This window comes from Sphaerodactylus townsendi, linkage group LG06, assembly GCF_021028975.2.
Source record: "Sphaerodactylus townsendi isolate TG3544 linkage group LG06, MPM_Stown_v2.3, whole genome shotgun sequence".
In the NCBI taxonomy this organism is placed as follows: Eukaryota; Metazoa; Chordata; class Lepidosauria; order Squamata; family Sphaerodactylidae; genus Sphaerodactylus; species Sphaerodactylus townsendi.
The window spans coordinates 90742496-90763064 of NC_059430.1; the positions used below are offsets into that span (position 1 = coordinate 90742496).

General features: G+C 43.1%; 1 protein-coding gene across 2 annotated transcripts in view; it reads left to right on the forward strand.

The window, feature by feature from the left end:
• Window positions 1-19269, forward strand: part of FAM107B (family with sequence similarity 107 member B) — a 59552-nt gene extending 40283 nt beyond the window's left edge. For both annotated transcript variants that reach the window (XM_048499929.1, XM_048499930.1), the window contains exons 2-4: window positions 4899-5082; window positions 16156-16309; window positions 17463-19269. In XM_048499929.1, coding sequence (XP_048355886.1) covers window positions 4955-5082; window positions 16156-16309; window positions 17463-17579 — 399 coding nt within the window. In that variant the 5' untranslated portion in view covers window positions 4899-4954 and the 3' untranslated portion in view covers window positions 17580-19269. The remainder of the gene's footprint in view (window positions 1-4898; window positions 5083-16155; window positions 16310-17462) is intronic.
• Window positions 19270-20569: the final 1300 nt, after the last annotated feature.

A 20569-nucleotide genomic window follows, 5' to 3' on the forward strand; every position in this document is an offset into this window, starting at 1 on the left:
TACCTTCCTGTTGGGGCCCTTTCAGGAGGCTGCAAGTAGGGAAGGGGAAATGGAGATACTGCTGTTTCAGATGCAGAATGCCTATCTCCCTCCCCCCCCCCCCTCCAGGTGATGACAGAGTGGGTGGAGAGAAGCAGGTCATGATTGATGGCTGAGTCACTGTTGAGTTTGTTTTTATAAATAAACTGGATTTATGGGTTGGCGCAGCCTTCTGATGCCTTGACCCCTTATCAGTTCTGGGGAAAACAGCAGCCACCTTCTGGGTTTTCTTTTTTTATTTTCTGCCTGAATAGATTTTCTACTTCTGTCTCTAAATTCTTTACCACTGGGTGACACTGTTGGACCATATCCCAGCGTCTCATAATATCAAAGCTTTAGAAAAGCATCCTTCAACAAAAACCTGAATTTATATTAAAAGATGCTATTGTATTGAGGTTTGGTGAGGATCTATATATTCCCTGTTCTATGGATACATTTTCCACAGTGTTCTCTTTTCTTTTCTTTTTTGTATTCAAATTGTGAATAGTTTGTAGCAAGAACATAATTTGCAATAGGTTCTCTGCAGGTTTTAATGTTCAGTTGCATATTAATGAATTTCTAATTACTTTTGGGGAACAATATTCATGCAAATTTCCTTGTTAGGCTTATTTCCCAGATGGTAGTTACTTGGGATTATGATTCTGTAGCTGCTGATTAATGTGGATTCCCATCCTCTTGCTATACTTTTTTGTCCTTTAATTGAGACTTAGTTTAGTTACTTTGGTTAAGGCTGTGTTTTATACTCTTTGTATTTTAGAAGCCTTATGATGGTGCTATGCTGTTACGGGGCCAGTCGTGAGTGTTGTGGGATGAACTCCCCCTTGTAGCCACAGTTTTAGTGTGATTCAGGTTGCCAGCTAGCCAGAGAATTCCTCTCTGATTGTATTTTTTTCTGAAAATGAAGCTGATTCTAACCACCGTATAAAGCTTTGATCACCTGCTAATGTCTTCTGATAAAGCTGCTACTGGTTTGAGGTACAGCTTTGAGGCTACTTGGAAAGCTAGCAGCAGTAAGATCTGTTTAGCATAGCCTCATGGCTTGGATGCCCCGCTCTCTTTAAAGAAGCATGGCTGTGCTCATGGATTTATAGAAAACAGTCTGCACGTGCCTAGAGGCACTTTTGTGTCTTCCAAGTGAGTAGGTAAAGGAGCTGTAGGAGCTGAGCAGACAGGTACAGTCAGATGCACTGCATGGGTCCTGGACTAAAGTATGACTCCCCACACCAGTCCCTCCTCCATAAACCATAACTAAGAAAGAGAGAAAAAGGTTGTAGGTGAATCTGCTGGATATAATTGGCTCTGTGACTGCTGAAAATCACTGTGATCTGATTAAGCCCTGAAGTGGATAAAAAATGTTGGAGGGCCAACCCCTGTCATCTGCTGGCTGGCTGTACAGTCTTGAGATTTAGCAATCTTCCCTTCTCTCATTGCATGTCTGATTTACCTCCTATAGTGTGAATCCAACATAGTACCTGAAAAAGGGGACCCAGCCATTTCTTTATGCACAGTAAGTGCAGTGTGATGGGTGGAGAAGCAACAGTGATATATAAACATTTCATTCCATAGAATAGGTAATGTCACAATGCTTGGGAAACTAATTGGCCATCAGCTTCTTTTCATGCGTGATCCTTTTTAAAAAATATTAATTTTTAATGTATTTTCCAAATAATTTACACCAGTAAGATAACACACAACAATTACAATAAGACAACACAAATCCATACTTATCACATCAACAGTACCTGAACCAATCACACTTCTATCATTGACCAAAATTGTATAGAATACTAATAATCTATAGATAAGACATGAATATCCTTATCTCTCTTTTTAAAATCAACCCAAACATCCCAGTTCTTTTCATAATTTTCAAATGGTAATTTTCAGATTTGGTGGCTTATTCTATCAACTGAATGAAGATTGTGAACTTTTTACTTCCATTCTTCAACTGTAGGAAGTTCTTTTGATTTCCACTTTTTTGCTAAAACTATTTTCGCCGCAATTAATGTATGCTGTAACACATGCATATGCAGTTTCAACTTGTCATCCTTTGCAGACATTGGATTTAATAAATAATGTATAGGATTCAACTGAAAGCTGTGTTTGATAACCTTCTATTTGTTTGCTTATGTCTTGCTAATAATCATTTATCTTTGTGCATAACCACCACATATGCTCAAAGATACCTATTTCGTTTCCGCACTTCCAGCAAAGAGATAACTTTTTTATCCATTTTTGAAAGGATCTCTGGTGTTTTATAATTCCTGTAAAACATTTTCAGGTTATATTCTCAAATGTCAGAATTTGGTGTATATCATATATGGCTTTCCAATATCTGTTCCATTCATCTAATGATATTATATTCCCCCTAAGTTTTGCCCATTAATTCATACAGTTTTTTTAAATCAGATATGAGCATGTCTCATATTTCCCAATTGTAGGGTTTAAAATATTTGACTGGATTGTCCTAGAGAAGTGCATTACTTTGTCTGTGTCTGCTAGCTATGCTAGAAGTAATTCTAGCCAGAAAACAATATAGTTACTAGACTGGAGTGAAATCAATGGCCATTTAGATAAGCATTTCCCCAATTTGTCTTTTCCACCAGTACAAGTAGAGGGTTCATATTCTTTGCTTACGTAATTAATGACTCCACTGACTGCTAGAATTATTAACCTGTTCTCTAGTTCTAGCAGGAGCTGCCCAGCTGACAGCAATTGCCACTGTTCTGATCAGTGGAACGCTCTGTAATAATCTTCTAGTATTTTATGTTTCATGCCAGGCTAGCCTCAATTGCATATTGCTTATTAGGCTCCTAAAGAGCCTGGCTCCTTCCTGGTCTTCCCACACTGATTCTATAAGGAAATGGGTGGGTCTGTGAAGAAAGGCTACTGTTACATGAAGGAGCAGGTAAACAATAACAATTTTCATGTCTACTTGCTGATTAAGATACCTAACTTACAGACTGGTTCAGCTAGAGCTGAATTGCCTGAAGGACAGCTTTTGTGTCTTGTGTTGAAGAAGTCAACTCGTCTCATATTTACAGTTTTCTTTCAATGCATGCATTTGCATTTATTTACATTGGGCTTTTTTTCCAAGTTAGGGCTTAAAGCGACTTCCTCCGTTCTCTCAGAACAATAACCCTGTAAAAGTGGACCAGGCTGAGAGTTTGTGATGATCCCAAGGTCACCCAGCAGACTTCCATGAAACAAAAGGGGATCTGAACCCAATTCTCAAAAGATTGTAGCCTGATCTTCTATCCACTGCACCTAGAGTGCCAGGTTTCCCCTGACAACTGGCAGTGGATGCGGGGAGGGTGGAGGATTGCCAGATCCACGTTGGATATTTGGGAATGGAATCCCTCCCCTTGTGCAAATCAGAAGGTACAATTACAGTAAAGTTTTATAAACACAAAAGAATATAGTTTAGACTTTAGGCAAGAAGACATTTCACTCCAGATGTTTGTTGGTCAGACACCTTGATAAATGCTTGTATGATAGGCTGAAGTAACTTCGCTCTTCCTCTTTCCTTAAGTCCATTGTGGCACCTAAATCAACATGTTGAGGTTATCAGTCTCCCTGGAACATGTCCTTCTCTCTTTGTGGGAGGCCACTGCTTTGGAAGCAAGAAAAGAGAGTGTGTCAGTCACATGTGTATCCTCTTTTGAGGGGTTTGTGAGTCCCTTGTTCAATGGGCCAAGTTCTTGCCTTTTTCTTGCTGTGTGTTTAAGCAGTCCTTGCAATCAGCTGGTCTTCCAATTTAAAACTGAAGATGATGAAGCACCCACAAAAGCAGCTGTAACTAAAGCTATAGCAGGATCTTCCCCAGAGCAACTGCAGTGCCCCCACTACACAACCCTCAGGTGTCCCCTGAGAAACGTTGCCAGCCAGCTCACACTGGAGGAAACAATTGTGACTCCACTCTCTGCAGGAAGGTGTGATTGGACCATCCAAATATGTGACTTATGTCAGTGATCCTGTTCTAATTTAGAGTTCATAATCCATGACCACAAGCCTGCCTGGAAAATTCCTCTTGACAATAAGACACAGAACTATAACAAAAATGGACTATAGGTTTGATGCTTTCTCCAGTCAGTGTGCAATATTGGGCCAATATGTTGTCTCTAATGTGATTATAGTAATCTATTGAGAGCTGGACCTATCTACCAAGGAAAGTCTGCCTTTTAACCCCCCGCCCCCCATTATCATTTTCCAGAAGTCACAAAAAGTCACAATTGCTGCCCAATCTTATAAAGAGCCTTTAATATGCAAGTAAGGTATGCTGCCCTCCTGGAAAATACATCACCCTTCCTACATGACATCTAGCTTCTTGTTGCTCAATTTGTGCAACTAGAACACAGAAGGTGGTAGAAACCCTGCACACGCTGATGTCCCTTCCCTTTCAGATTTTTCAATTAACAAACAAGGATGGCAGGGTAGACCCACCCTTAACATACACATAGAATCATAGAGTTGGAAGAGACTACAAGGGCCATCAAGACCAACCCCCTGCCATGCAGGAATACACAATCAAAGCACTCCCAACATTTGTTCATCCAGCCTCTGTTTAAAAACCTCCAAAGAAGGAGACTCCACCATTCTCCGAGGCAGTGAATTCCACTGTCAGCCACTGTTGAACAAGTTGATTTGAAATACTGCATAAAACTTGCACATGTGCCATGTACATGTATGTTTGTTTGCACTTAGTTTGCAAGCAGGAACTCTGTTCTTCCTCCTTATCATGATGGATGCTTGCAATGTGTCACAGTTTGATCAAATGCCAGCCCTGTCTATATTAGCCTTCCTGCCTGTGTGTATTTCAATAAAGTTAATGAAGCAGAAATGTTTTCCTTGTATTACAGATAACCTAAGTGAGGATTTGGAGCTCAGAGGCCCTTCCTTCTATCCAAGAAACATCATGGCTGAACCAGACTACATAGATGAGGACAATCCAGAGCTAATTAGACCTCAGAAACTAATTAACCCTGTCAAGTCATCCCGGAATCATCAAGACCTTCACAGAGAACTCCGCATGAATCAGAAAAGGTAAGAAATTGAGTATAAAATTCTGCAGCTGAGGCACAAATTTAGTTTTCTGCCAGGCATGAACAAGGAATTTGCCTTTGAGTTCTGTTCACATACAAAGCAGAGTTTGTGTCTTCATGTGAACTCTACTGTATTAATATTGCATATAGTAGACTTTGGGCCTTTTCAGATGATGTTCCCTAGTTGCTTTATAGCAAGGACACAGGCTTGCTATTGAACTTCTCCTAGGTCCAGTCATGGGTGGGTGGGTGTATGAATGAAAAATAATACAGTTCCTTCAGGTGAGTTACTTGGATGGCATTTTCAGCCAAATCACTAAAGAATTTCACAGGGATACAGATGAAGGAAATAAATCCATATGATTTTATATTTGTGTAAATGGGCACACATACACTTCCTTGGGGACATAGCATGACATTATGCAGCGCTGAGCTTTAGTAGTTATGTGTGTGAAAGTTGGCAGTGAGGTTGGCAGAAAGTTGCCCTATTTTGAGATAATAGGATTAAACATGAAAGTCTGACTGCTTTTTTCTGCCAAGTTTATTAAAGACCTAGCAAGACAATTGTTCAGCATTCATCCTTGCTTCATTTTAAAGCAGACTCCAGCTTCTCTGAATTACATCCGTGCAAAAGCCTATGGGCCTTTAAAGTAATCTGAGCACTCTTTGTTTCCCATACAAGCATGTCTTATTATCCTGTAAATCTGTTCCCTTCAGTGCCCTCATTTCATTACTGTAATTGTGGTTTATGACTCTCCCAGTGAGAAACGTGCTGCTGAGTTCTGCAGCAGGCTCCCCCCCCCTTTTCCCCCTAGTTCTCCGATTCATTTTAAAATTAATGTTGGAATTCTCTCCCCCCTCTCCTTTTTTTAGAGCAAACTTGCACAAATGTGAATCAATCCAGGGAGCTAATTTTAGAAAGAGAAAAAGAGGGAGGAAAACAATTCATCCAGATCCTTCCTCATATCTGGGTCAATTTATTTCCTTGTTACCAATATTTATTTCCTTGTGTCTGAGCTAGGAATTATAGGACAGTTGTTCTAACACATATTGTCTTGTAGACTTGAGGTCTGTTTGCTCTGTTGGCAAACTGGGAACCTGGTTAGGGGTTACAGTTTTGGCTGCTTATGTGGGAAACTGGTTTTTTAGACTCCCAAAGGTCTACCTTCAGTATCCAATCTAACTGCCAGTGCAATTGGGGGTGTGGGGAGGCACTGAAGGAGAGAGTAAGCAATACCTTTGCCTGAGGCAAAAGAGTGACTTTTAGCTGGGCAGGAAAAAGTTGCAACTTTAGCATTAATGCGTCTCTGCAATAAATAGAATATATATATTAGAAAATTAGAAAATCTGCCAAACTAACTGTGAGATGACTGTGACTCCCTCCATTAGTCAGAGAACCAGTCCCTGCACATCTGGTAGCCTAGCCTAGGGAGCTCACTTCTCCCTGGGAGACCATGAGAGGTTGATTCTGTGCTTCAACACCCCCCGCCTGCATTTGGTGTAATATCTGAACATCTCTTTCATGTGCCCAAACTCTTTTGGTTGAGGGAGTATAGATTACATTGTTAAGCACGTTTGCCACATTTTTTTGAACAAAATTGTCCCTCTCAGGAGATGAAGGTTGCTCATCTCTTCTCCCATTTTATCCTCACAGCAGTCCTGTGAATTATATTGAGTTGAATGGTTGAGGTCTGGCCCAAGACAAACCAGTTGACTTTGTGACAGAGTGAGGAGATGAGCCCAAATCTGCCTGGAATCCTTGCAAGACATTCTAGCCACTCTACCACATACATTAAAAAAATACCCCAAAGACATAAAAATAAGCCTCAATGGTGCAGCTTGTATTACTTGGCTAAGCTGTTAATAGAGACATGGATGGGATCATTCTGGCTGACACTACGCATAGATTTTGTTCCCTTTCTTTGTAATCCATGTGTTCAGATAGGAGAAACCAGCCTAGGTCATTTTTGCATGGTCCCAATATCTTGGATTGAGCAATGGAAATATCACGGTTTGGCCAATAAATTTACACAGTTCTCGGTCCTAAAGCAAGTTTGTCCCATGACATTTCCCTTATCCCAGGATTTTCAAAAATCTCCAATTTGGCAATACTTTTAAAAAATCCTGCTGCAGCCTGCCCTTCCCAAAATGTTCCCCCAAGCACGTTTTCTGCTCATGGTATCAACCAGGTGCCATTTCGCCTGGGTTAATCAGGAGTGGAGTCCCAAAATGTCCGTGTTTTCTTTTATGTACATCTACTGGTTGTTTGGAGTGCATAATTAGAAAGATGTGCACATTTGGCCACTATGCCCACTATGGGGGGGGGTCTCTTGTTTTCCACAAAAATATGAGAATGGGGGTGTGATGCTGTGCCCCATTGTTTTTTGCTGCCACTTGCCTTGTTAAGGCCTGCTCCAGGCCCTATCCAGAATTGGAAAAGCAGGGGGGGGGCTTCGTTTCCCCCCGCTGCTGCCCCAAAACAACAGCCAATCAGAATTTGGGACACTGAGGATGCCTAAGAAACTTTTGAAACTTTAATCTTGAAAGTGAAGGTGGAACAAATTTTGAAACACGTACTTCTACTCATTTGAGGCTATCCTAAAAACATTTATTCACTATGAACGATTCATACTGCTTAGGAATGGGTGACAATCCTAAAATGTGCCCTTAATTTGTCTTGAACCTATACTTTAAGAGCAGCAGAGTAGAACTTTCTGTCTTCAGGGAACACTTTTCACATCAGCTTGTCTGCTGGAGAGCTCCAGAGGCTACAGTGGCACTCTGGTGCATTGCAGAGCATTCTGGAGCATATTCTAGGGTGTGTATTTGGTTCACTGTGAAGCCTCATTATTAAGAATTGTTTCCTGAAATGCACCCACTACTTCCCATGACTGTATGTTGCATAGAATCTATGATTCTATGATCATTAGTAGCAATGAGCAACTGGTGGAGAATCTGTCCACTATGGTTGATTTTTCAGTGTAAGGAGTCCCCGCAAGAAACTTCAGATGAGCCCAGAGGCGTAGCTACAAGGGAGACAGGGGGTGCGCATTGCACTGGGCGCGTGCCCGTGGGGGGGGGGGGCAGCAAAAATTTCAGGTTTGTTTTTTGTATTTTTTAGTGTTTTCAGTTATTGGCCTGCAGGGGACACAGTTTTTAGGATAGCAGCATCAAAATTTCAGGGAGTTTTCGAGGAACTCTCCTGATGTTACCACCCAAGCTGGGTGAGTTTTGGTTCAGGGGGGCCAAAGTTATGGACTCCCAAAGGGGGTGCCCCCATCCCCCATTGTTTCCAATGGGAGCTAATAGGAGATGGGGGCTAAGAACATAAGAACTAGCATGCTGGATCAGACCAGAGTCCATCTAGTCCAGCATTCTGCTACTCGTAGTGGCCCACCAGGTGCCTTTGGGAGCTCACATGCAGGATGTGAAAGCAATGGCCTTCTGCTGCTGCTGCTGCTCCTGAGCAGCTGGTCTGCTAAGGCATTTGCAATCTGAGATCAAGGAGGATCAAGATTGGTAGCCATAGATTGACTTCTCCTCCATAAATCTGTCCAAGCCCTTTTTAAAGCTAACCAGGTTAGTGGCCATCACCACCTCCTGTGGCAGCATATTCCAAACACCAATCACACGTTGCGTGAAGAAGTGTTTCCTTTTATTAGTCCTAATTCTTCCCCCCAGCATTTTCAGTGAATGCCCCCTGGTTCTATTGTGAGAAAGAGAGAAAAATTTCTCTCTGTCAACATTTTCTACCCATGCATAATTTATAGACTTTGTCCATATCCCCCCTCAGGCGTCTCCTCTCCTCCAAACTAAAGGAGTCCCAAACGCTGCAGCCTCTCCTCATAAGGAAGGTGCTCCAATCCTTCAATCATCCTTGTTGCCCTTCTCTGCACTTTTTCTATCTCTTCGATATCCTTTTTGAGATGTGGCGACCAGAACTGAACACAGTATTCCAAGTCTTGATTGGCACCACTGCTTTATATCGGGGCGCGGTAGTCACGGTTTATTATCAACTCCTTTCCTAATTATCCCCAGCATAGAGTTTGCCTTTTCACAGCTGCCATGCATTGAGTTGACATTCCCATGGAACTATCAACTAAGGCAGCCCAAATCCCTTTCCTGGTCTGTGACTGTTAGCGCGACCCTGTAAGCGATGTTAATGTGAAGTTTGGATTTTTTGCCCCTGTATTGCATCACTTTACATTTAGCTACATTGAATACATTTGCCATTTCAGCCCACTCACCTAATTTATGAGATCGGCTTGGGCTCTTCCGCCAATCTTTGTGGTACACTGCCCTACATAATTTGGTATCATCTGCAAACTTGGCCACCACACTGCACCTACTTCTTGGGTCATTTTATGAATAAGTTAAAAGAGCACTGGTCCCAAACCGGATCCTTGAGGACATCACTCCGACATCTCTCCATTGGTAGGAACTTCCCATTTATACCCACCCTTTGTTTCCTGTTCCTCAACCATTTTTTTAATCCATAGGAGGACTTCCCCTCTTATTCCTTCATTGCTGAGTTTTCTCAACAGTCTCTGGTGAGGAACTTTGTCAAAAGCCTTTTGGAAATCCAAGTAGACAATGTCCACTGGTTCCCCCTTATCCACATGTCTGTTTACACCCTCAAAGAACTCTAGTAGTTTGTAAGGAAAGGACTTGCCTCTACAAAAGCCATGGTGACTCTTCCTCAGCAGGTCTTGCTTTTCTACATGTTTAATAATTTTATCTTTAATGATAGATTCTACTAATTTACCAGGAACAGATGTGGAAACTGACTGGCCTGTAATTTCCTGGGTCCCCTAGACCCTTTCTTAAAGATTGGTGTGACATTGGCCATCTTCCAGTCTTCAGGGATGGAGCCTGATTTCAGGGATAAGTTGCATATTAATGTGAGAACATCAGCAATTTCATGCTTGAGCTCTTGGATGAATGCAATCTGGGCCAGGGGATTTGGTAGCATTTAGTTTATCAATGGCTGCCAGAACTTCTTCCTTGTCTACCACTATCTTCACTAGTTCCTCGGATTCACCTCCTAAGAAGCTTGGTTCAGGTGCAGGAATTTTCCTCACCTCCTCTTGGGTGAAGACAGATGCAAAGAATTCATTCAGCTTCTCTACAATCTCCCTGTCATCTTTTAGCACACCTTTTGTTCCTTCATCATACTTGGGCCTCACCACCGCTTCCCTAGCTGGCTTCCTGCTTTTGATGTACTTGAAGAACTGTTTGTTGCTAGTCTTGATGTTCGCAGCCATGCGTTCCTCATAATCCTTTTTTGCCTCCCTTACAGCTAACTTGCTTCTTTTTTCCCACCATTTGTGTTCTCTCTGGTATTCTTCATCAGTTAAGTTGGACTTCCATTTTCTAAAAGACATCTTTTTTTTCCCTAATAATTTCCTCAACCTCCCTTGTTAACCATGGTGGCTTTCTTTTGAATGCAGGCTGCTCTTTCCTAACCTGCGGAACACATTCCAGCTGAGCTTTTAAGACTGTGTTTTTAAATAACCTCCAAGCACCTTGGACAGTTTTGACTCTCTTGATTTTCCCTTTCAGCTTCCTGCGCACTATCCCCCTCATCTTTGAGAAATTTCCCTTTCTGAAGGCGAATGTAACTACATTAGTAGTTGTCACTTGTTCACATGCAGAGATACTGAATCTGACAGCATTGTGGTCACTGTTCCCTATTGGCTCAACAACACTGACTTCCCGCACCAGGTCCTGGGTCCCACATAGAATTAGATCTAGGATCACATCTCCCCTGGTTGGTTCTACAACCATCTGCTCTAAGCCACAGTCATTTAGCATATCCAGGAATGTTCTCTCCTTACTATGACCTGAACATGCATTTTTCCAGTTTATGTGGGGATAGTTAAAATTGCCCATTACCACGACATTTTTGCTTTTGTTGACCTCTCTAATTTCTTTTTCCATCTCAGAATCCTCTTGTGCGCTTTGGTCAGGGGGACGATAATATATTCCTAATGTTAAACTATGCTTCACCCCTGGTATTGATATCCACAGTGCTTCTGTAGAGGAATCAGCTCCCCCTGCATTGTCTATGTGACACTATGCTCTCTTTGATGTAGAGGGCCACCCCACCCCCAATACGCCCTGTCCTATCCTTCCTGTAGAGCCTGTAACCTGGGATAACAGCATCCCACTGGTTCTCCTCATTCCACCATGTCTCTGCGATGCCCACTATATCAATGTCCTCCTTCAAAACTCTGTACTCCAGCTCCCCCATTTTAAGTCGAATGCTTCTACTATTAGCATAGAGACACTTGTATACTCTGTCTCTGTCCCTGACCTGGGATTTATGTGTTTTGCCCTCTAGCCTTTTGTAGACACTATCACTTATCACATTGCTATGCTCCTCGCTTGTATGTGGTTGATTTAGAAAAACCTCCCTCTCTGTCTGCATCCCCATGGACTCTGTATTCCGAACCGAAGTCACCTCAGCTCCTGTCGGCTTTCCCCCAGGGATCAGTTTAAAAGCTGTTCTGCCACCTTTTTAATGTTGAGCGCCAGCAGCCTGGTTCCTCTTTGGTTAAGATGAAGCCCGTCCCTTTTGTACAGGCCTGCCTTATCCCAAAAGGTTCCCCAGTTCCTGACAAAGCTGAAACCCTCTGCCTTACACCACCTTCTCATCCACACATTGAGACCCTGTATCTCTGCTTGCCTAGCTCGCCCTACGCGTGGAACAGGTAGCATTTCTGAGAATGCCACCTTGGGGGTCCTGGATTTTAACCTTTTTCCTAGCAGCCTAAATTTAGCTTCCAGAACCTCCCGGCTACATTTCCCAATGTCATTGGTACCAATGTGGACCACAATTGCTGACTCCACCCCAGCACTGTCTAACAGCCTATCTAGACGAAGCGTGACATCCGCAACCTTTGCACGAGGCAGGCAAGTCACCATGCGGTCATCACGCCTCTCACAAACCCAACTCTCTATATTCCTAATGATCGAATCACCCACTACAAGGAGACCCCACCTCCCCGAGGGGTATCCTCAGTGCGAGAGGATATCTGACCACCAGCTAAGGAAGGGGTCCCATCTAAGGGAGCATCTTCCACCACCTCAGACTGGCACCCTCCGTCACCCAGACTCTCATTCTCCATGACATCTGAAGGGATATCACCTTGGGAGTGGGACCCGGCTGCTAGGTCCCTGAAAGCCTCGTTTGTTGCTCTCTCTGCCTCTCTCAGCTTCGCCAGGTCTGCCACCTTGGCTTCAAGAGAACGCAAACGTTCCTTGAGTGCCAGGAGCTCATTGCAGCGAGGGCACACCCATGACTTCTGCCCTAGTGGCAGATAGTCATACATGTGACACTCAGTGCAAAACACTGGAAAGCCCCCATCCCCCTGCTGGCTTCCTGCCTTCATATCTAATTTTGTTTAGATATTCAAATACTGATTTTAATTAGTGCCTCCCTCTTAAGGTTTCTATACCTTCTACTATCCCTTAAAATATGTTCTTATTTAGTAAAACACCTGCACGTGCCGTTAGGTGTAAAAAGATTTACAAATGTGAGAAGCCCCACCCCTTCAGCAGCCTCCACCAATCAGCAGCCCTAGGACAAGGAGAAAAAAAAGAGAAACCCCCTGTTTAAAATACACTGTTTAAAAGATGTGGCTTTGAGAAAAGCCCTCTGTAAAGAAAAATCAGAGCTCCTCAGCCCTTTCTGGCCCACTGCTGTTCTCCACTGCTCCTCTTCTCTGCTGGTTCCAGAGACTAACTGAAAAGATTTAAAAATGTGAGAAGCCCCACCCCTTCAGCACTAACTGAAAAGATTTACAAATGTGAGAAGCCCCACCCCTTCAGCAGCCTCCACCAATCAGCAGCCCTAGGACAAGGAGAAAAAAAAGAGAAACCCCCTGTTTAAAATACACTGTTTAAAAGATGTGGCTTTGAGAAAAGCCCTCTGTAAAGAAAAATCAGAGCTCCTCAGCCCTTTCTGGCCCACTGCTGTTCTCCACTGCTCCTCTTCTCTGCTGGTTCCAGAGACTAACTGAAAAGGCTACACCTTTGAGAGTCCATAACTTTGGACCCCCTGAACCAAACTTCACCAAACCTGGCTGGTGTCATCAGGATAGTCTCCTAAAGATGCCCTGAAATTTTGATACTGCTAACCTAAAAACTGTGCACCCTGCAGGCCTAAAACTAAAAAAACACTAAAAAATACAAAAAAAAACACAAATGAACATGGGGGGGGAAGCAAAACTCAGATTTTGCACCGGGCTCCATTTTCCCCAGCTACGCCTCTGGGGGGAGCCACTGTCTTTGTATAACAGTTTTTAATGTGCTATTTTAGAGCCATAGTTTGAAATTAACACTTGAAGCAGCTGTTGTGGGCTCCATGTTTTGAAGAGTTATGGGTCTTCCTTACCACCATACTGGCATTTGAATAACAATGGCGCATATTTATTAAATATGTGCTTTAATTAACATATGACATCATTAAGCTTAGGGTTTTAAGAGGATTTGGTTTCTTGATGACTGATTTCCCTGTCACAGCATTTGAAATGCAGCAATCTCACTTCCATGGGATCTTCTGTGTTACAAATGATGATTGCAAAATATGTCAGACATTGTGCAGATTTAAATAAATTTTTAGGGTACAGGATACATATTACAGATTCAGTGAGAGAGTGTTCTTAGTACTGTTGAATATTTTATTGTAACATAGCAGAAATTGAATATTGCATAATATATAAAGGTTTCCTAGTAAAATGTCATTGCCAATAGCAATCTCCCTTTGAGGTGGAGACAAATCATAGGCAGTTGTGAAAATGGATTGTTGTTGGGCTGTGGGAGTGTGTAATACAGTTTGTGGAAGTCAGTGGAGATTGAAAAATATTTGAACCTATTATACATTGTTCTGTGATGTAAGAACTTTTAGAACATCGAGGAGGATGTTTGTGTGGGTCTCTGTCAAATAGCTCCTGCTTAGGGCATTAGAAACAGAAAGCTATGTCTAGTGATCGTTTCTGTAGAATCAGAACATGCTTTAGAGGGAATCCATACTCTGTCCAATATAAGTGGCAGTGAAGAGGGAGAAATCCCTTTTACAAAGTCCTCTTCTTTTCTCCCTCTAAGACTGGCTAGTTCATGCCACAACACTGTTGCTCACAGTGCAATCCTATGTAAAATTTATTCTTCTAAGCTAATTTAAATCAATCCTGCGTAGGATCCTGTGTAGGGTTTCCCTGCCTGGCCTATCAAACTGGGGTAAAATGTCCTCAGAACTATTGTCCTGCCTGGGCAGAATTTTAGCAATGTCACAAGTTGGGACAAGTCATGCCATGAAAGAGCTGGGAGTTACATCTGGGTGCCTCACCAACATCTTTCTCAGTCTTATTTTTCACTGAATGAATTAAAAAAACAAACACAGAAAGTGTTTAATACAATATATTTAAGGAGCAGCAGTGGCGTCGTGGTTAAGAGCAGGTGTGCTCTAATTTGGAGGAACTGGGTTTGATTCCCCACGCTGCCACCTGAGCTGTGGAGACTTATCTGGGGAATTCAGATTAGCTGGTACATTCCAACACACACTAGCTGGGTGACCTTGGGCTAGTCACAGTTCTTCTGAGCTCTCTCAGCCCCACCTACCTCACAGGGTGTTTGTTGTGAGTGGGGAAGGAAAGGAGTTTGTAAGCCCCTTTGAGTCTCATTAAAGGAAAGAAAGGGGGGATATAAATCCAAACTCCTCCTCCTTCTCCTTCTTCTTCTTCTTCTTGTATACACTGGGATTGTGTGGAGAACAGTTATCTTCTGCTCCATCAAACAACAGGAGAGAAACTGTAGAGAAGATCATTGACACTAAGGCTCGTTCCGCATGAGTGGAATAGAGCGCCCCAGGACGGCAAAAATGCCGTCCCTGGGGAGGCGTTCGCATCGCAGGCGCTGCTGCAATGCAGCAGCGTCATGCTTGCGCTGCCCAAGCAGCACAGAAACTCCCCTTTTCAAAAGGGGCGCCTTTCAGCCGCTGCATTTCCCTCCCACCTCCCACAGCCTGCTCCTGCTGGCTCCCATCACATTGTGGAGACCAGGGGACACACACCCCTGGCCTCTGTCTCCAGCTCCATCACTCTGGCCAGGGGGGCGTGTCCCCTGGCCTCCACAACGCAACAGGAGCCAGCAGGAGCAGGTAAGCCAGTTGGGGAAGGCGCAGACTGTGCGAAGGCTGTGCCTTCCCCTGCTCCCCTACCGGGACCTTCTGTGTGAACAGTCCCGGGGGTGGGGGGGTGCATTGGCATTGTTAATGCCGATGCACCCCCGCTCAGTGCCCATGCAGAAAAGGCCTAAGACAGTTACAGGTTTCTGAATTCAGGGGGGAGTCATTTGTAAACTTCAGAGTGCCTACCTTCAGTGAGGAATTGCACTATGATCATTTATATTCTGGACCACAAAACTGGACTCATTGTGTGACAGCTAGACTTTATGGCACACACACACACACACAGTGCTTTCTGAAGTGCTGAAACAGTCATGAGGAACTGTTGTTTCCCTTGAAAAGGCCAGGGTGGGGCAAGATTGTCCGGTCCCAGCATGCTGTGGGCCTGATTCGGATCAGAGGATTGCAGCATTCTTAATGACCCAAAGTCATCTCTGGTGTCCATAGTCTGACCACTGGACACTGCATTGTGTAGTTTGGCCCTCAGATCAAGTACTGAAATGCTAAGTAGACCTGTAAGGCTGCAGGGTTTTACTTGACCAATTAGATTAATCAGTTCTGAAAACCTTTAACTTGATTTGGGGGGGGGGGGGGAAGTCCACACACACACACACACGCACACCCTCTCATTAATCAAGTAGCATCATTAATGTAGCTACTTGGAAAAAACCTTGCTGGTCACTGCTGTCTTGGAAAAGGCATTATTTCTTTCCAATTATAAAAAGATGCTGCCTGCTGAGACAAGTTTAGCTTAACAGAGGCAATACTTTTTTGCAGAATAGTCACAGGATAGTATTATGCAGATGCAATTAACTCATGGTTGTATTTGTGGGTGGAGATAGCTGAATGCAGATTCTTTTTGTTCCCCCTTATTTTCCATTTTGCAAGGGGTCTGGCTCCTCAGAATAAACCAGAGCTGCAAAAGGTGATGGAAAGACGGAAACGAGACCAATTTATCAAACAGCAGAAGGAAGAGGAGGCACGAAAGAAGAAATCAGATTTGGAAATAGAGCTACTTAAAAGGCAGCAGAAATTGGAACAGGTAAAGAGGGGGGGATGAAGCCTGTAGAATCTTCCAGAGATCATGATATGTACACTGACTACAAAATGATGTAGAAAGATAGTTACAGAAGAGTGATTTGGTGGTTATTTTCACAGTGCATATATCCAGGAAGCAACTTGTTATATAGGACTCAAAATTATTGGGCAGTGGTGGCGAACCTTTAGCACTCCAGATGCTATGGACTACAATTCCCATCAGCCCCTGCCAGCATGGCCAATTGGTCATTGGCAGGGGCTGATGGGAATTGTAGTCCATAACATCTGGAGTGCCAAAGGTTCGCCACCACGGTTATAGGGTCAAGTTCATGGATGAGAGTACCTGGGCACTGGAGTTGTGATCCAAGTGTTTCTTGGTTCAAATAGTTCTCTGCCACAAACTCATTTGATCACTTGGCATAATAAACGCACTTGGCAATATTTGTATGTTACCTGCTTTTCAAAGTTATTGGGAGTTATCTCTTATTCTTTTGAATTAATTTGCTTTCACTGCTGTTAATTAAGATGTCTTGAAAAGCACTGCTGTGACTTCCTTGTTGGATCTGATGTTATTTGACATGACCATTATGGTAATCTTTGGAGACTGGACGGGTGGCAACCTGGGAGAGGGCTGCCTTAGTCCTGGCTCTAAAACTCTAAGAACATAAGAAAGAGGCTGCTGGATCAGACCAGAGTCCATCTAGTCCACACTTTGCTACTCGCAGTGGCCCACCAGATGCCTTTGGGAGCTCACATGCAGGATGCAAAAGCAATGGCCTGCTTCTGCTGCTGCTGCTCCCGAGCACCTGGTCTGCTAACTCTGGAACTCTCTTCTCCAGGAGATTCATCTATTCCTTCTGTTGATATCCCTTTTTTGTAATGTTCAACATTCAGTGGTAATCCTCCCTGCCCAGTGTTTTAATTGTTGTTTCAATGTTTTTAGATGTATTTTATCTCTCATTTTATGCTTTAATTATGTGTGTGTGGGGGGGGGGGGTTGTTGGTTTTAATGGTGTTTAAGATGTGATTTTATTATTTATACCTTAATTTGTTAGCCACCCTGTTGGCCCTTAAGAGGGCAAAGGCAGGTTATGAATTTTGTGAAACATTTTTTTCCTCCCTCTTCCTTTTTAAAAATATCTGAATTTTGTTTGAAGCTTGAACTTGAAAAACAGAAGATGCAGGAAGAGCAAGAGAATGCTCCTGAATTTGTCAAAGTGAAAGGCAACTTGAGGAGGACCGGTCAAGAATCAGCAGAAGCTGAAAACTCCTAGAAGAGGAGCTGCTGACAAGACTCAAAGCTCTCTCCCCTCGGGATGCTCGGGAGAGGCTTCTTCAACAAGGTCATCTCACCCATTTGCTATTGAGGAAGGGCATTTGCACCTGGGTATAAAATGTACTCAATACGAGGTCAGTTTCTGGAACATGAGCAGACTGCAAGTTGAAATTATACAAATTCGCCAATAATAGTGGAGCAATCAGCGGATAAACAAGCAACCTGTCATCGGTGGAAGGAGCTCTCCAAAGTACTGACCAGGAAAACAAATTGGACTTGTGGCTTTGCTTGTTTATTCCTGATCCAAGGCTAGTGGGGATCTCAGGCTAGCGTGTGTAATTTTTTTTCTCTTGTTTACTTTGTGAAATTCTGCTATGCAGAAAGACAAAGCATTCTGAAACCACTTTTCTTGCATTTAGCAGGGGAACCCAGGCACCCCGCAGCCTCTGATATTAGTTTGAATTCCTTGAGACTTGAAGTTGTATTTGTCTTGCCCACTACCAAGTATGTGGGTCTGGAATGGACCACATGAGCATCACTGTGAGCAAATATGGACAGCAAGAGGTTGGGGGAAATTCCTGGTCTTGAAGCCACTATGAGATCTCTGTCGTTAAGGTGGTGTAGAGCTGTGTACTGGAATGCACACAGAATGTTTGACTGTGCACTCCTGCCCCTCCCCTCCCATCTTGTGAAGCAGTCATACTACTTTGCCATCTCTACGTAATGTGCACTTGCTATGTCTGAATTTTAGCAGACCTTTGATTCTGTGGCTTGCTTATTCTCACTGGGATCTAAAGAACTGCACAATTGATTCTGTGTTCTTTTGAGGGGGGTTCTTCGAAGCTTCTTGGCAGCAGCTTGCTCCCCTCGTACCCCACTCCTCCCCAGGCGATATGGCAGGCTGCTTTTGAAACCAAGCAATTTTCAAAAGCAGTTCATTCATAAAGATTTATTGTTCAAAGGATGGGGGGAACACACTGGGCATGCTCCCATCTACAATATAGCCCTTTTAACCATGTTAATTTTTCTTTCTGTCTTGAAGGGGGAAAAAATCAAATTATACAGTAGGCATAAAAACAACAGTGGACAATATAAAATGCTTTAGTTCTGTCAAGGCTTGAGTAGAGATTGGGAATAAGAGAATGTTTTAGAAGGACCATCTGTCTGCTCCCCTGGTGTAAGAAGCTTGATTCTAGGCTGGTTTCTCTGTTTTCCCACTTGGTAAGAATATTCCTGCATTTCAGATACAGAGCTGCTGCTGCTTGGCAAGGTTAAAAATAACCCTCTTGCATTGCCAGCCTGCTGAAATGGGTTTTCTTGAGAGCAGTCATAAACTTTGGCCTGCCTTAGTTTTCCCTGTGCTCTGCCAGCTAACTCTTCCAATTGCATTTGGAAATATTGAGTGATTTTTTAGTTCTACAGTTCTTTGTAAGTATTCCCACTGCTCTAGGGAATGCAAGTTAGGCAGTGGGGGCATAGATCCTGAAGAGCTTTTTACTAATCTCTCCCACCTCACCCCACCCCAATAGTTGGTGAAAGGGGTATGAGGTGCACATCTTCATCACTAACTGGAAACAGAATTTGCTGTACAAAATGTTCACATGCAGATTACGTCCTAAGCAGGGTCTGTGCAGTCTTAAATTAGTTTTAGTACAAAAGGTGACATGTGAGAGATGGGAATACATGTTTCATTGTTTTGGTTTTGGCTGGGGGTTTTGTGGGGGGAGGGTTTCTGGGTACACAGGTAGGTTATACACCTCAAAATGGATTTAACAAAGACTTTCAGTATAGATATCTGAGCATTAATAACTGCAGTTTAATGACATGAGCAACAGTAGAGGAGGATCAGGCCCATTTATGTTTCTTTGAAACACTGAGCAATAATACAACCTTTGTTTTTTAGCTGCATCTGATTGAAACATCCATTTGGTGTGGACGCCATCAGTGGAAGCTGATTTTTGTCATTGCTGCATGCAGTAGGAAGGGGGAAGAGCAATTCTGAGGCTAATCTTGTGACGCAGGTTAGACCATGAGCAGTCTTCTCTTTGACTTCAAGCATTCCAGTTTGTCCAAGCCCAGCCAGCACTTTGAGAATACAAACACATTGGAAATCCAAGAAACAGATAACTAAATATTGTTGGGATTAAGTCCACTTATAATTTAAACCCTGACAAACCACTTTATCTTTGGTGTGGATTTAGAAAGCAGCATCCATGTTCAGGAGAGTGAAGGGTAGTTGACAAAGCCAAGTTTGACTTCACAGAGCAGGCGATGCTTATGACGATTCACACAACAATGTCAGCTTATGCTGCTTTCGCGAAGCAGAATCTGACGTATTTTACCTTCTTTCTTTTCCTTTCCTCTCGCTTTTCTGGAGCGTGGAGAGTTTTCTAATGGCAAGCAGCTCATTACTCCAACATGCACGGCAACTGGATTTTGCCACTTATTTCCTTAACCTCAGTTTTTCTTTCTGCAGTGTATCGATAGGTGGTGAGAAACATCAGATAACTTGCTTAATGCTTTCTATCAATTGCTATTTTTTTCTTATGCTTCTTCTGCATAATTAACGTTTTACATAACTAGGCACACTTCAGGATTCCAAGCCTATAGCAGATATTGGGCTCAGTGAGTATCTCAGGGTGCTCAGAATCTTGAAAAGGAGCCCTTAGCCTGTCTCTCAGTTCTAAATTAATATGTTCTGGCCCAAAGTGCCCTGAATAAAGTAAGAGGGGAACCCTCAAATGTGAGTTAGACCTTTAGCTGAATACACTATAGGACTGAGTGGGGTCAGGACAGATGTTTCTGTGACACCCTAAAATAGTTTGTAGATACAACACATAGTAGTGTTTGGAGAACGAGGGTTGAGAGTCACATTACTAAGTACTTGTAGAACATAATCATGCCTCTGGTCCATCTAAAAGTCTGCCAGATTTCTTTGTGTAGAAATCCAGAATTTTGTATTGTGTCAATGTGTGAAAGACGAGTTCC